Source organism: Oncorhynchus tshawytscha, linkage group LG13 (genome assembly GCF_018296145.1).
Source record: "Oncorhynchus tshawytscha isolate Ot180627B linkage group LG13, Otsh_v2.0, whole genome shotgun sequence".
NCBI lineage: Eukaryota > Metazoa > Chordata > Actinopteri > Salmoniformes > Salmonidae > Oncorhynchus > Oncorhynchus tshawytscha.
In genome coordinates, this window is record NC_056441.1 from 1,924,619 (window position 1) to 1,942,118 (window position 17,500).

General features: G+C 45.3%; 2 protein-coding genes across 3 annotated transcripts in view; one reads left to right on the forward strand and one right to left on the reverse strand.

The window, feature by feature from the left end:
• LOC112241833 (type 2 phosphatidylinositol 4,5-bisphosphate 4-phosphatase-like) overlaps positions 1 to 8,872 on the forward strand; it is a 23,341-nt gene extending 14,469 nt beyond the window's left edge. For both annotated transcript variants that reach the window (XM_042295059.1, XM_042295060.1), the window contains one exon: positions 6,914 to 8,872. In XM_042295059.1, the coding sequence (XP_042150993.1) occupies positions 6,914 to 7,057 (144 nt within the window). In that variant the 3' untranslated portion in view covers positions 7,058 to 8,872. The remainder of the gene's footprint in view (positions 1 to 6,913) is intronic.
• A 7,321-nt stretch (positions 8,873 to 16,193) lies between these two features.
• necab1 (N-terminal EF-hand calcium binding protein 1) overlaps positions 16,194 to 17,500 on the reverse strand; it is a 98,648-nt gene continuing 97,341 nt past the window's right edge. Inside the window, exon 13 of the mRNA XM_042295061.1 lies at positions 16,194 to 16,353. Coding sequence (XP_042150995.1) covers positions 16,325 to 16,353 — 29 coding nt within the window. The 3' untranslated portion in view covers positions 16,194 to 16,324. The remainder of the gene's footprint in view (positions 16,354 to 17,500) is intronic.

A 17,500-nucleotide genomic window follows, 5' to 3' on the forward strand; every position in this document is an offset into this window, starting at 1 on the left:
GCATCTCAGTGCTAGAGGCATCTCTACTGACCCTGGTTCAGCAGTCTAAGACACTGCATCTCAGTATTAGAGGCGTCACTACAGACCCTGGTTCAGAGGTCTAAGACACTGCATCTCAGTGCTAGAGGCGTCACTACAGACCCTGGTTCAGAGGTCTAAGGCACTGCATCTCAGTGCATCACTACAGACCCTGGTTCAGCGGTCTAAGGCACTGCTTCTCAGTGCTAGAGGCATCTCTACTGACCCTGGTTCAGCGGTCTAAGACACTGCATCTCAGTGCTAGAGGGGTCACTACAGACCCTGGTTCAGCGGTCTAAGGTACTGCATCTCAGTGCTAGAGGGGTCACTACAGACCCTGGTTCAGCGGTCTAAGGTACTACATCTCAGTGCTAGAGGGGTCACTACAGACCCTGGTTCAGCGGTCTAAGGTACTGAATCTCAGTGCATCACTACAGACCCTGGTTCAGAGGTCTAAGGCACTGCATCTCAGTGCTAGAGGCGTCCCCATAGGGAATAGGGTTCCAGGGCCCATAGGACATAGGGCCCATAGGAAATAGGGCCCATAGGGAATAGGGTTCCAGGGCCCATAGGAAATAGGGCCCATAGGGAATAGGGTTCCAGGGCCCATAGGAAATAGGGCCCATAGGGAATAGGGTGCCAGGGCCCATAGGGAATAGGGTTCCAGGGCCCATAGGGAATAGGGTGCCAGGGCCCATAGGAAATAGGGCCCATAGGGAATAAGTTTCCAGGGCCCATAGGGAATTGGGTGCCAGGGCCCCTAGGGAATAGGGTGCCAGGGCCCATAGGGCTCTTATCAAAAGTAGTGCACGATAAGGGACATGTCTAAGGTACTGCATCTCAGTGCTAGAGGTCTAAGGTACTGCATCTCAGTGCTAGAGGTCTAAGGTACTGCATCTCAGTGCTAGAGGTCTAAGGTACTGCATCTCAGTGCTAGAGGTCTAAGGTACTGCATCTCAGTGCTAGAGGTCTAAGGTACTGCATCTCAGTGCTAGAGGTCTAAGGTACTGCATCTCAGTGCTAGAGGTCTAAGGTACTGCATCTCAGTGCTAGAGGAGTCACTACTGACCCTGGTTCAGAGGTCTAAGGTACTGCATCTCAGTGTTAGAGGTCTAAGGTACTGCATCTCAGTGTTTGATGTCTAAGACACTGCATCTCAGTGTTTGATGTCTAAGACACTGCATCTCAGTGTTTGATGTCTAAGACACTGCATCTCAGTGTTAGAGGTCTAAGACACTGCATCTCAGTGTTTGATGTCTAAGACACTGCATCTCAGTGTTTGATGTCTAAGACACTGCATCTCAGTGTTTGATGTCTAAGACACTGCATCTCAGTGTTTGAGGTCTAAGACACTGCATCTCAGTGTTTGAGGTCTAAGACACTGCATCTCAGTGTTTGAGGTCTAAGACACTGCATCTCAGTGTTAGAGGAGTCACTACAGACCCTGGTTCAGAGGTCTAAGACACTGCATCTCAGTATTAGAGGCGTCACTACAGACCCTGGTTCAGAGGTCTAAGACACTGCATCTCAGTGCTAGAGGCGTCACTACAGACCCTGGTTCAGAGGTCTAAGACACTGCATCTCAGTGCTAGAGGCGTCACTACAGACCCTGGTTCAGAGGTCTAAGACACTGCATATCAGTGCTAGAGGCGTCACTACAGACCCTGGTTCAGAGGTCTAAGGCACTGCATCTCAGTGCGTCACTACAGACCCTGGTTCAGAGGTCTAAGGCACTGCATCTCAGTGCTAGATGGGTCACTACAGACCCTGGTTCAGAGGTCTAAGGCACCGTATCTCAGTGCATCACTACAGACGCTGGTTCAGAGGTCTAAGACACTGCATCTCAGTGCATCACTACAGACCCTGGTTCAGAGGTCTAAGACACTGCATCTCAGTGCTAGAGGCGTCACTACAGACCCTGGTTCAGAGGTCTAAGACACTGCATCTCAGTGCATCACTACAGACCCTGGTTCAGAGGTCTAAGACACTGCATCTCAGTGCTAGAGGCGTCACTACAGACGCTGGTTCAGAGGTCTAAGACACTGCATCTCAGTGCATCTCTACTGACCCTGGTTCAGCAGTCTAAGACACTGCATCTCAGTGCTAGAGGCGTCACTACAGACCCTGGTTCAGAGGTCTAAGACACTGCATCTCAGTGCTAGAGGGGTCACTACAGACCCTGGTTCAGAGGTCTAAGGCACTGCATCTCAGTGCATCACTACAGACCCTGGTTCAGCGGTCTAAGGAACTGCATCTCAGTGCATCACTACAGACCCTGGTTCAGAGGTCTAAGGCACTGCATCTCAGTGCTAGAGGGGTCACTACAGACCCTGGTTCAGCGGTCTAAGGTACTGCATCTCAGTGCTAGAGGGGTCACAACAGACCCTGGTTCAGCGGTCTAAGGTACTACATCTCAGTGCTAGAGGGGTCACTACAGACCCTGGTTCAGCGGTCTAAGGTACTGCATCTCAGTGCTAGAGGGGTCACTACAGACCCTGGTTCAGCGGTCTAAGGTACTGCATCTCAGTGCATCACTACAGACCCTGGTTCAGAGGTCTAAGGCACTGCATCTCAGTGCTAGAGGCGTCCCCATAGGGAATAGGGTTCCAGGGCCCATAGGACATATGGCCCATAGGAAATAGGGCCCATAGGGAATAGGGTTCCAGGGCCCATAGGAAATAGGGCCCATAGGGAATAGGGTTCCAGGGCCCATAGGAAATAGGGCCCATAGGGAATAGGGTGCCAGGGCCCATAGGGAATAGGGTTCCAGGGCCCATAGGGAATTGGGTGCCAGGGCCCATAGGAAATAGGGCCCATAGGGAATAGGTTTCCAGGGCCCATAGGGAATTGGGTGCCAGGGCCCCTAGGGAATAGGGTGCCAGGGCCCATAGGGCTCTTATCAAAAGTAGTGCACGATAAGGGACATGTCTAAGGTACTGCATCTCAGTGCTAGAGGAGTCACTACTGACCCTGGTTCAGAGGTCTAAGGTACTGCATCTCAGTGTTAGAGGTCTAAGGTACTGCATCTCAGTGCTAGAGGTCTAAGGTACTGCATCTCAGTGCTAGAGGTCTAAGGTACTGCATCTCAGTGCTAGAGGTCTAAGGTACTGCATCTCAGTGCTAGAGGTCTAAGGTACTGCATCTCAGTGCTAGAGGTCTAAGGTACTGCATCTCAGTGCTAGAGGTCTAAGGTACTGCATCTCAGTGTTTGATGTCTAAGACACTGCATCTCAGTGTTTGATGTCTAAGACACTGCATCTCAGTGTTTGATGTCTAAGACACTGCATCTCAGTGTTTGAGGTCTAAGACACTGCATCTCAGTGTTTGATGTCTAAGACACTGCATCTCAGTGTTTGATGTCTAAGACACTGCATCTCAGTGTTTGATGTCTAAGACACTGCATCTCAGTGTTTGATGTCTAAGACACTGCATCTCAGTGTTTGATGTCTAAGACACTGCATCTCAGTGTTTGAGGTCTAAGACACTGCATCTCAGTGTTTGAGGAGTCACTACAGACCCTGGTTCAGAGGTCTAAGACACTGCATCTCAGTGCTAGAGGCGTCACTACAGACCCTGGTTCAGAGGTCTAAGACACTGCATCTCAGTGCTAGAGGCGTCACTACAGACCCTGGTTCAGAGGTCTAAGACACTGCATCTCAGTGCTAGAGGCGTCACTACAGACCCTGGTTCAGAGGTCTAAGACACTGCATCTCAGTGCTAGAGGGGTCACTACAGACCCTGGTTCAGAGGTCTAAGGCACTGCATCTCAGTGCTAGAGGGGTCACTACAGACCCTGGTTCAGAGGTCTAAGGCACTGCATCTCAGTGCTAGAGGGGTCACTACAGACCCTGGTTCAGAGGTCTAATACACTGCATCTCAGTGCTAGATGGGTCACTACAGACCCTGGTTCAGAGGTCTAAGGCACCGTATCTCAGTGCATCACTACAGACGCTGGTTCAGAGGTCTAAGACACTGCATCTCAGTGCATCACTACAGACCCTGGTTCAGAGGTCTAAGACACTGCATCTCAGTGCTAGAGGCGTCACTACAGACCCTGGTTCAGAGGTCTAAGGCACTGCATCTCAGTGCTAGAGGCATCTCTACTGACCCTGGTTCAGCAGTCTAAGACACTGCATCTCAGTGCTAGAGGCGTCACTACAGACCCTGGTTCAGAGGTCTAAGACACTGCATCTCAGTGCTAGAGGGGTCACTACAGACCCTGGTTCAGAGGTCTAAGACACTGCATCTCAGTGCTAGAGGGGTCACTACAGACCCTGGTTCAGAGGTCTAAGACACTGCATCTCAGTGCTAGAGGGGTCACTACAGACCCTGGTTCAGAGGTCTAAGACACTGCATCTCAGTGCTAGAGGGGTCACTACAGACCCTGGTTCAGAGGTCTAAGGCACTGCATCTCAGTGCTAGAGGAGTCACTACAGACCCTGGTTCAGAGGTCTAAGACACTGCATCTCAGTGCTAGAGGGGTCACTACAGACCCTGGTTCAGAGGTCTAAGGCACTGCATCTCAGTGCTAGAGGGGTCACTACAGACCCTGGTTCAGAGGTCTAATACACTGCATCTCAGTGCTAGATGGGTCACTACAGACCCTGGTTCAGAGGTCTAAGACACTGCATCTCAGTGCATCACTACAGACCCTGGTTCAGAGGTCTAAGACACTGCATCTCAGTGCTAGAGGCGTCACTACAGACCCTGGTTCAGAGGTCTAAGGCACTGCATCTCAGTGCTAGAGGCATCACTACAGACCCTGGTTCAGCGGTCTAAGGAACTGCATCTCAGTGCATCACTACAGACCCTGGTTCAGAGGTCTAAGGCACTGCTTCTCAGTGCTAGAGGCATCTCTACTGACCCTGGTTCAGCGGTCTAAGACACTGCATCTCAGTGCTAGAGGGGTCACTACAGACCCTGGTTCAGCGGTCTAAGGTACTGCATCTCAGTGCTAGAGGGGTCACTACAGACCCTGGTTCAGCGGTCTAAGGTACTACATCTCAGTGCTAGAGGGGTCACTACAGACCCTGGTTCAGCGGTCTAAGGTACTGCATCTCAGTGCTAGAGGGGTCACTACAGACCCTGGTTCAGCGGTCTAAGGTACTGCATCTCAGTGCATCACTACAGACCCTGGTTCAGAGGTCTAAGGCACTGCATCTCAGTGCTAGAGGCGTCCCCATAGGGAATAGGGTTCCAGGGCCCATAGGACATAGGGCCCATAGGAAATAGGGCCCATAGGGAATAGGGTTCCAGGGCCCATATGAAATAGGGCCCATAGGGAATAGGGTTCCAGGGCCCATAGGAAATAGGGCCCATAGGGAATAGGGTGCCAGGGCCCATAGGGAATAGGGTTCCAGGGCCCATAGGGAATAGGGTGCCAGGGCCCATAGGAAATAGGGCCCATAGGGAATAGGTTTCCAGGGCCCATAGGGAATTGGGTGCCAGGGCCCCTAGGGAATAGGGTGCCAGGGCCCATAGGGCTCTTATCAAAAGTAGTGCACGATAAGGGACATGGGGTGCCGTGTGTGATGCTGACAAACCCATATTTACCAGACTAAGACATTGTGATGCTGACTAACCCATATTTACCAGACTAGGACATGTGATGCTGACTAACCCATATTTACCAGACTAGGACATGTGTGAAGCTGACTAACCCATATTTACCAGACTAAGACGTGATGCTGACTAACCCATATTTACCAGACTAGGACATGTGATGCTGACTAACACATATTTACCAGACTAGGACATGTGTGATGCTGACTAACCCATATTTACCAGACTAGGACATGTGATGCTGACTAACACATATTTACCAGACTAAGACATGTGTGATGCTGACTAACCCATATTTACCAGACTAGGACATGTGTGGTGCTGACTAACCAATATTTACCAGACTAGGACATGTGTGATGCTGACTAACCCATATTTACCAGACTAGGACATTGTGATGCTGACTAACCCATATTTACCAGACTAAGACATGTGTGATGCTGACTAACCCATATTTACCAGACTAAGACATGTGTGATGCTGACTAACCCATATTTACCAGACTAGGACATGTGTTGTGCTGACTAACCCATATTTACCAGACTAGGACATGTGTGGTGCTGACTAACCCATATTTACCAGACTAGGACATGTGTGATGCTGACTAACCCATATTTACCAGACCAAGGCATGTGTGATGCTGACTAACCCATGTTTCCCAGACTAGGACATGTGTGATGCTGACTAACCCATATTTACCAGACCAAGGCATGTGTGATGCTGACTAACCCATATTTCCCAGACTAGGACATGTGTGATGCTGACTAACCCATATTTACCAGACCAAGGCATGTGTGATGCTGACTAACCCATATTTACCAGACTAAGACTTGTGTGATGCTGACTAACCCATATTTACCAGACTAGGACATGTGTGATGCTGACTAACCCATACAACATATTATTACTCAGATGATAATAATGTAAAGGTGATATCAGAGTTACGGTGACAACATCACCTCAATCTACACTTAACTATCACCAGGAACAGTGTTAATACAGGAATAGATCATTCTGTTCTGTCAGAGCTGTGATGAACCTCCTTCTCTCTCTATTTCTCCCTCTCTCCCTCTCTACCTCTCTCCCTCTCCCTCTCTCCCTTTCTCGTTCCCTCCCTCTCTCACTCTCTCCCTCTCCATTTCTCATTCTATTCCTCTCGCTGTCTGTCTGTCTGTCTGTCTGTCTGTCTGTCTGTCTGTCTGTCTGTCTGTCTGTCTGTCTCTCTCTCTCTCTCTCTCTCTCTCTCTCTGTCCCTCTCTCTCTGTCCCTCTCTCTCTCTCCCCCTCTCTCTCTCTCCCCCTCTCTCTCTCTCCCCCTCTCTCTGCCTCTCTAGGTGGGGACTCAGGACTTTGCCAGTCGTTACCATGCCACCTATGTGTCCTGGGCGTTCTCCTACCTCCTGGGTCTGATCTGTCTGATACGAGCTTGTTACTGGGGCGCCATTAAAGTCAGCTATCCAGAGAACAGCTTTTCCTAGACAGACAGACCATCGAAGTCAGCTATCCAGAGAACAGCTTTTCCTAGACAGACGGACGGACAGACGGACGGACAGACGGACGGACGGACGGACCGTTGTACTGTGTTTCTCCCTTTTAGTTGTTTATGTTGTTATTATTCAGATGAAGACGGAGGTCAGTCTGGTCCAGTCCTGATCCAGGAGAAAACAGAAATCCAGCCCTGGTTTTGTAATTAACTCTGAAAACTTTATTTTTATTTTTTAATGCAGATCAGGAATTGAGATCTTTATAATTGTTTAATTGGTTTGATTTATCATATATAGTGATGTAATTAACATTGAAACTGGACTTTGATAAATATGATTTTAATAGGAAGCCGGACAGCTGGGCGGTTTCTCTCCTGGACCAGGTAAAGGATTTGACTGACTGACAGATATGGCGTTCCCAACCAGACCAAATTAAATTAACAACCATTTTGACAATTGCACTACAATTATATTCAATTATTCTGTTCAGTTGCTGCTAGTTACCCCAGCTCCAAAAGCTGTCTCTCCTCTCTCTCCATACTGTATGTAATCCTAGTAACGCCCTCAGTACTGGTCCTGATGTCTAATACTCTGAAAGGATCCCCTTTTACATCTCTCTCTCTCTCTCCATACTGTATGTAATCCTAGTAACGCCCTCAGTACTGGTCCTGATGTCTAATACTCTGAAAGGATCCCTTTTTACATCTTCCTCCTTAAAGCCGTGTGTGCCAACGCTGATGCCCAAGTACATTTCCCAAGTATGTTTCAGTTCAAACCCCCGAGCTGACAAGGTACAAAATCTGTCGTTCTGCCCCTGAACAGGCAGTTAACCCACTGTTCCTAGGCCATCATTGAAAATAAGAATTTGTTCTTAACTGACTTGCCTAGTAAAATAAAGGTTAAAAAAAATAAAAAATACCTTCACTATACTGTTATCATGTCCTAGTGTCTCACTCTGCCTTCACTATACTGTTATCATATCCTAGTGTCTCACTCTGCCTTCACTATACTGTTATCATGTCCTAGTGTTTCACTCTGCCTTCACTATACTGTTATCATGTCCTAGTGTTTCACTCTGCCTTCACTATACTGTTATCATGTCCTAGTGTTTCACTCTGCCTTCACTATACTGTTATCTTGTCCTAGTGTTTCACTCTGCCTTCACTATACTGTTATCATGTCCTAGTGTTTCACTCTGCCTTCACTATACTGTTATCATGTCCTAGTGTTTCACTCTGCCTTCACTATACTGTTATCTTGTCCTAGTGTTTCACAGCATACCTAACTCCTTCACCATCGTCAATAGCCTTCTCATCATTGGCTGTTCTCATCATGAGATGTTGTTTTAAACACACTATACATGTTGTAGTTTTACATTCTGTTTCTGATTCAGAAAGGAAAGGTACTGTTGAAATGTTCTGGGCCCAAAAACACCCTAAGGCTTTAGTTCATGGCCCAAAAACCCCCTAAGGCTTTAGTTCATGGTTAGAACCATAGGATGCTTTTGGTAAACCGGGCCCCTTATCATTATCCTTACCTGTCCAGCTCTCCCACCTCAGCTACTAGAATGTAGCTGACTTCCTACTTATTGCCTGATTGTTTCCTGAAGCCAGTGAAACCTAGCTAGTGTTGCGGTAGATATGCAATCCTGTCTATAGACAAAATAGGCACAATCTCTTAACTAATCTTGTTCTGAATGTGATGATGAAACAGACGTCTCTTCTTGTACATAGTTAATTCACCGCATTGAAACTGAGGATTGGAATAATAAAACATTTAAAAAACATAATTTATCAATAAAATTAACAAATGTGACTCGTTCTCTGTTCTGTTTCTGATGGCTCATTTGTTTTTGGCACAAACTAAAATACCAGCTCTATCTCTCTATAATAGACACCAGTGAAGGGTTTATAATACCAGCTCTATCTCTCTATAATAGACACCAGTGAAGGGTTTATAATACCAGCTCTATCTCTCTATAATAGACACCAGTGAAGGGTTTATAATACCAGCTCTATCTCTCTATAATAGACACCAGTGAAGGGTTTATAATACCAGCTCTATCTCTCTATAATAGACACCAGTGAAGGGTTTATAATACTCTATAATAGACACCTTTATAATCTATCTCTATAATAGACACCAGTGAAGGGTTTATAATACCAGCTCTATCTCTCTATAATAGACACCAGTGAAGGGTTTATAATACCAGCTCTATCTCTCTATAATAGACACCAGTGAAGGGTTTATAATACCAGCTCTATCTCTCTATAATAGACACCAGTGAAGGGTTTATAATAAAGTGAAGGGCAGTACCATGCAGGTTTATTCTAATGAAAAGAGGTAGAGAGGACAGAGTGAAGAAATGTTGCTGGCAGTCATTATTTTAACTTCTGAAATATTATCTGTATTTCAACATGTATTCAGTTTGCTACATTAAATATCAGAGAAATCACTAAATGTCCCATTATCACGCCAAGATGGTCTCTTATCAGTCTATCATATCAACATTATCCTGATATTCATTTACCTTTTGGTAATGTACAGTATTTACCCGTTACTAAATATCACTGCACCCCTTGACTGCTTGTGCTGAATATAAACATTAGGCAGTCTGCCATTAGTGGGTGTTGTATTTCCAGTGTCCACCAGGTGGCAGTGAGGGATCTCTTTTTGAACGACGCCTGCCCTGTCAGTGACTGAATGACTCATGTTTGAACAGGCTTTATGTAACATTTGAGAGGACATGGAACAGCTCCTACAACTGGCCATAACATTACGGTGTGACAAAGGGGTAGCTAGCTAGATCACTCTTAGAAAATGGAGGAAGAGCAATTCACAAGCCTTTCACTAAGTCTCACGTTGTAGCCCACAGAAGGGGTTCCCAAACATTTTGGCTCGGTGAGTCAAAATGATATCTGAGTGGTGAGCCGACACCAACACACAGACGATGTTTACATAACAATACTTCCTAAAATACATATTACCAGACATCATCAAAATGGAATGTAACACTTAACCTATCAAATCAAATCAAATTTATTTATATAGCCCTTCGTACATCAGCTGATATCTCAAAGTGCTGTACAGAAATCACATTTATTTATTTATTATCACATTTGACATCATATGAAATAACATGTTGAGGATTTTACATAAGTGTTCAATCATCAGAATCCAATGGTTCTGTATCCTCACCAATGTTTGGATTTGGGGATAATGGGATAACCCAACATTAATGTGATGTGACTCTCAGTGACAGGTCATTTTGGGGGAATGTGACTCTCAGTGACAGGTCATTTTGGGGGAATGTGACTCTCAGTGACAGGTCATTTTGGGGGAATGTGACTCTCAGTGACAGGTCATTTTGGGGGAATGTGACTCAGGGACAGGTCATTTTTGGGGGAATGTAACTCTGTGACAGGTCATTTTGGGGGAATGTAACTCTCAGTGACAGGTCATTTTGGGGGAATGTGACTCTCAGTGACAGGTCATTTCAGGCTAACGGTAGGATAACTCTCAGTGACAGGTCATTTCAGGCTAACGGTAGGTTAACTCTCAGTGACAGGTAATTTCGGGCTAAGGTAACTCTCAGTGACAGGTAATTTCAGGCTAATGTAACTCAGTGACAGGTAATTTCAGGCTAACGTAACTCTCAGGGACAGGTGATTTCGGGCTAACGTAACTCTCAGTGACAGGTAATTTCGGGCCAACGGTAGGTTAACTCTCAGTGACAGGTAATTTCAGGCTAACGTAACTCTCAGTGACAGGTCATTTCAGGGTAACGGTAGGATAACTCTCAGTGACAGGTCATTTCAGGCTAACGGTAGGATAACTCTCAGTGACAGGTAATTTCAGGCTAACGGTAGGATAACTCTCAGTGACAGGTAATTTCAGGCTAACGGTAGGATAACTCTAGTGACAGGTCATTTCAGGCTAACGTAACTCTCAGTGACAGGTAATTTCAGGCTAACGTAACTCTCAGTGACAGGTCATTTCAGGCTAACGGTAGGATAACTCTCAGTGACAGGTAATTTCAGGCTAACGGTAGGATAACTCTTAGTGACAGGTAATTTCAGGCTAACGTAACTCTCAGTGACAGGTAATTTCAGGCTAACGTAACTCCCAGTGACAGGTAATTTCAGGCTAACGTCACTCTCAGTGACAGGTAATTTCAGGCTAACGTAACTCTCAGTGACAGGTAATTTCAGGCTAACGTAACTCTCAGTGACAGGTAATTTCAGGCTAACGGTAGGATAACTCTCAGTGACAGGTAATTTCAGGCTAACGTCACTCTCAGTGACAGGTACTTTCGGGCTAACGTAACTCTCAATTACAGGTAATTTCAGGCTAACGTAACTCTCAGGGACAGGTGATTTCAGGCTAACGTAATTCTCAGTGACAGGTCATTTCAGGCTAACATAACTCTCAGTGACAGGTCATTTCAGGCTAACATAACTCTCAGTGACAGGGAATTTCAGGCTAACGTCACTCTCAGTGACAGGGAATTTCAGGCTAACGTCACTCTCAGTGACAGGTAATTTCAGGCTAATGGTAGGATAACTCTCAGTGACAGGTAATTTCAGGCTAACAGTAGATTAACTCTCAGTGACAGTATGAGTATTGAACAACCCGATTGAAATAAGATACAGAGACAGACAACAATATATTATCTTTATTTCTTACCACTGAATGATTTACACACATTAAAATACATCCAATAACTATAGAATCCATCTTGTCCAGAAATGTACGGTGTCCTGTTGGTTAGCTTGGGTTGTTCTCATCCTCCCAAGCACTGATACTACACAGGGATAGCCTCTAACACACAGACACACACGGATACACACATAGACACACACAATCGACAACACTACCCTCCCTGTACAGTACAGCCATGTACAGTACCAGTCAAAAGTGTTACAACACCTACTCATTTCAGGATTTTGTCTTTATTTTTACTATTTTCTACATTGTAGAATAATAGTGAAGACATCAAAACATTGAAATAACACATATGGAATCATGTAGTAACCAAAAAAGTGTTAAACAAATCAAACTATATGTTATACACACTGTATATAGACTTTCTTTTTTTCTATTGTGTTCTATTCTATTGACTGTACACTTGTTTATTCCATGTGTAACTCTGTGTTGTTGTTTGTGTCGCACTGCTTTGCTTTATCTTGGCCAGGCCACAGTTGTAAATGAGAACTTATTCTCAACTAGCCTACCTGGTTAAATAAAGGTGTTCTCAACTAGCCTACCTGGTTAAATAAAGGTGTTCTCAACTAGCCTACCTGGTTAAATAAAGGTGTTCTCAACTAGCCTACCTAGTTAAATAAAGGTGTTCTCAACTAGCCTACCTGGTTGAATAAAGGTGTTCTCAACTAGACTACCTGGTTAAATAAAGGTGTTTTCAACTAGCCTACCTGGTTAAATAAAGGTGTTTTCAACTAGCCTACCTGGTTAAATAAAGGTGTTCTCAACTAGCCTACCTGGTTAAATAAAGGTGTTCTCAACTAGTCTACCTGGTTAAATAAAGGTGTTCTCAACTAGTATACCTGGTTAAATAAAGGTGTTCTCAACTAGCCTACCTGGTTAAATAAAGGTGTTTTCAACTAGCCTACCTGGTTAAATAAAGGTGTTTTCAACTAGCCTACCTGGTTAAATAAAGGTGTTCTCAACTAGCCTACCTGGTTAAATAAAGGTGTTCTCAACTAGTCTACCTGGTTAAATAAAGGTGTTCTCAACTAGTATACCTGGTTAAATAAAGGTGTTCTCAACTAGCCTACCTGGTTAAATAAAGGTGTTCTCAACTAGCCTACCTGGTTAAATAAAGGTGTTCTCCACTAGCCTACCTGGTTAAATAAAGGTGTTCTCAACTAGCCTACCTGGTTAAATAAAGGTGTTCTCAACCAGCCTACCTGGTTAAATAAAGGTGTTCTCAACTAGCCTACCTGGTTAAATAAAGGTGTTCTCAACTAGCCTACCTGGTTAAATAAAGGTGTTCTCAACCAGCCTACCTGGTTAAATAAAGGTGTTTTCAACTAGCCTACCTGGTTAAATAAAGGTGTTCTCAACTAGCCTACCTGGTTAAATAAAGGTGTTCTCAACTAGCCTACCTGGTTAAATAAAGGTGTTTTCAACTAGCCTACCTGGTTAAATAAAGGTGTTCTCAACTAGCCTACCTGGTTAAATAAAGGTGTTCTCAACTAGCCTACCTGGTTAAATAAAGGTGTTTTCAACTAGCCTACCTGGTTAAATAAAGGTGTTCTCAACTAGCCTACCTGGTTAAATAAAGATGTTTTCAACTAGCCTACCTGGTTAAATAAAGGTGTTCTCAACTAGCCTACCTGGTTAAATAAAGGTACATTTAAAAAAATCTTCAAATAGCCGCCCTTTGCCTTGATGACAGCTTTGGCATTCTATTAACCATCTTCAGCTGGAATGCTTTTCCAACAGTCTTGAAGGAGTTCCCTCATATGCTGAGCACTTGTTGGCTGGTTTTTCTTCACTCTGCGGTCCAACTCATCCCAAACCATCTCAATTGGGTTGACGTCGGGTGATTGTGGAGGCCAGGCCATCTGATGCAGCACTCCATCACTCTCCTTCTTGGTCAAATAGCCCTTACACAGTCTGGAGATGTGCTGGGTCATTGTCCTGTTGAAAAACAAATGATAGTCCCACTAAGCACAAACCAGATAGGATGGTGTATCGCTGCAGAATACTATGGTAGCCATGCTGGTTACGTGTTCCTTGAATTCTAAATAAAACACAGACAGTGTCACCAGCAAAGCACCATCACACCTCCTCCTCCATGCTTTACGGTGGGAAAAACACATGCGGAGATCATCCGTTCACCCACATCGCATCTCACGAAGACACGGCGGTTGGAACCAAAAATCTCCAATTTGGACTCTAGACCAAAAGACACATTTCCACCAGTCTAATATCCATGCTTATGTTTCTTGGCCCAAGCAAGTCTCTTATTCCTGTTGGTGTCCTTTAGTAGTGGTTTCCTTGCAGCAATTCAACCATGAAAGCCTGATTCACACAGTCTCCTCTGAACAGTTGATATGGAGATGTGTCTGTTACTTAATAAACTCTCTGAAACATTTATTTGGGCTGTAATTTCTGAGGCTGGTAACTCTAATAAACTTATCCTCTGCAGCAGAGGTACTGTAACTATGGGTCCTCCTTTCCTGTGGCGGTCCTCATGAGAAACAGTTAACTCTAATGAACTTATCCTCTGCAGCAGAGGTAACTCTGGGTCTTCCTTTCCTGTGGCGCTTGGTGGTTTATGCGACTGCACTTGAAGAAACTTTCAAAGTTCCTGAAATGTTCCGTATTGACTGACCTTCATGTCTTAAAGTAATGATGGACTGTCGTTTCTCTTTGCTTATTTGAGTTGTTCTTGACATAATATGGACTTGGTCTTTTACCAAATAGGGCTATCTTCTATATACCACCCCTACATTGTCACAACACAACTGATTGGCTCACACGCATTAAGAAGGAAATAAATTCCACAAATTAACTTTTAAGAAGTCACACCTGTTAATTGAAATGCATTCCAGGTGACTACCTCATGAAGCTGGTTGAGAGAATGCCACGATTGTGCAACGCTGTCATCAAGGCAAAGGGTGGCTAATTTGAAAAGTCTTAAATATAAAATATATTCTGATTTAACACTTTTTTTGGTTACTACATGATTCCATATGTGTTATTTCATAGTTTTGATGTCTTCACTATTATTCTACAATGTAGAAAATAGTACAAATAAAGAAAACCCCCTTGTTTTCTAAAACTTGTGACCGGTAGTGTGGAGGACATACTACTAACTGACAGGTGGCATGCATTCCAAATGACACAATATTCCCTGTAGAGTGCAGGGCTCTGGTATAAAGTAGTGCACTATATAGGGAATAGGGTTCCATAGGGCTCTGGTCTAAAGTAGTGCACTATATAGGGAATAGGGTGCCAGTACTGGTCTAAAGTAGTGCACTGTATAGGGTTCCATAGGGCTCTGGTCTAAAGTAGTGCACTATATAGGGAATAGGGTGCCAGTACTGGTCTAAAGTAGTGCACTGTATAGGGTTCCATAGGGCTGTGGTCTAAAGTAGTGCACTATATAGGGAATAGGGTGCCATTTGAGACACATGCCTGGAATCTCTGCTGATGTAAACACCTAGGAGCATGACACAGCATCATCCTAACAGGGTAAACATCTAGGAGCATGACACAGCATCATCCTAAAAGGGTAAACATCTAGGAGCATGACACAGCATCATCCTAACAGGGTAAACATCTAGGAGCATGAAACAGCATCATCCTAACAGGGTAAACATCTAGGAGCATGACACAGCATCATCCTAACAGGGTAAACATCTAGGAGCGTGGAACAGCATCATCCTAACAGGGTAAACATCTAGGAGCATGACACAGCATCATCCTAACAGGGTAAACATCTAGGAGCATGACACAGCATCATCCTAACAGGGTAAACATCTAGGAGCATGAAACAGCATCATCCTAACAGGGTAAACATCTAGGAGCATGACACAGCATCATCCTAACAGGGTAAACATCTAGGAGCATGACACAGCATCATCCTAACAGGGTAAACATCTAGGAGCATGACACAGCATCATCCTAACAGGGTAAACATCTAGGAGCATGACACAGCATCATCCTAACAGGGTAAACATCTAGGAGCATGACACAGCATCATCCTAACAGGGTAAACACCTAGGAGCATGACACAGCATCATCCTAACAGGGTAAACATCTAGGAGCATGACACAGCATCATCCTAACAGGGTAAACATCTAGGAGCATGACACAGCATCATCCTAACAGGGTAAACATCTAGGAGCATGACACAGCATCATCAATACACAGCTAATGAGGAAGGGACACAAAGGTCTGATACATAATAATTCAGAATGACTTCACAGTACAAGTTGACATGACACAGCATGTGTACACAGTAATGTGTGTGTGTGTGTGATACATAATGTGTGAATGACTGTCACAGTGTGTGTGTGTGTGTGTGTGTGTGTGTGTGTGTGTGTGTGTGTGTGTGTGTGTGTGTGTGTGTGTGTGTGTGTGCGTGCGTGCGTGCGTGCGTGCGTGCGTGCGTGCGTGCGTGTGCGTGTGTGTGTGTGTGCACTTCTTCCCAATGCTAATGATAGACGATAGACTACAAACTACGTTTCTGATCGATAGCGGTCCTCAGTCGGCCTGGCGTGATGTCATTTAGTTGTTGTTTAGGACCCACCAGGAGGCTGAGAAGAGAGGGAGAGAAGAGAGAGAGGAGGGAGGGAGAGAAGAGAAGAGAGAGAGAGGAGGGAGGGAGAGAAGAGAGGGAGAGAAAATAGGAAGAGGAGGGAGAGAGAGAAGAGAGGGAGAGAAGAGAGAGAGAGGAGGGAGGGAGAGAAGAGAGAAGAGGGAGAGAAGAGAGAGAGAGGAGGGAGGGAGAGAAGAGAGGGAGAGAAGAGAGAGAGAGGAGGGAGGGAGAGAAGAGAGGGAGAGAAAATAGGGAGAGTAGGGATGGAGAGAAGAGAGAAGAGAGGGAGAGAAGAGAGAAGGGAGGGAGAGAAGAGAGAAAAGAGGGAGAGAAGAGAGAAGAGAGGGAGAGAAGAGAGAAGGGAGGGAGAGAAGATAGGGAGAGAAGAGAGAAGGGAGGGAGAGAAGAGAGAAGAGAGGGAGAGAAGAGAGAAGAGAGGGAGAGAAGAGAGAAGGGAGGGAGAGAAGAGAGAAAAGAGAGAAAGAGGGAGAGAAGAGAGAAGAGAGGGAGAGAAGAGAGAAGAGAGGGAGAGAAGAGAGAAGAGAGAGGGAGAGAAGAGAGAAAAGAAAGAGAGAGAAGAGAGAAGGGAGGGAGAGAAGAGAGAAGGAGGGAGAGAAGAGAGAAGGGAGGGAGAGAAGAGAGAAGAGAGGGAGAGAAGAGAGAAGGAGGGAGAGAAGAGAGAAGGGAGAGAAGAGAGAAGGGAGGAGAGAAAGAGAAAAGAGAGAAAAGAGAGGAGAAAGAAGAGAAGAGAGGGAGAGAGAGAGAGAGAGGGAGAGAGAGAAGAGAGGAGAGAGAGAGAGAAGAAGAGAGGGAGAGAAAGAGAAGAGAGGGAGAGAAGAGAGAAGAGAGGGAGAGAAGAGAGAAAAGAAAGAGAGAAGAGAGAAGGGAGGGAGAGAAGAGAGAAAGAGGGGAGAGAAGAGAGAAGGAGGGGAGAAGAGAGAAGGGAGGGAGAGAAGAGAGAAGTGAGGGAGAGAAGAGAGAAAAAGAGAGGGAGAGAAGAGAGGGAGAGAAGAGAGAAGGGAGAGGAGAGAAGAAGAAAAGAGAGAGAAAGAGAGAGAGAAGAGAGAGGGAGAGAAGAGAGAAGGGAGGGAGAGAAGATAGGGAGAGAAGAGAGAAGGGAGGGAGAGAAGAGAGAAGAGAGGGAG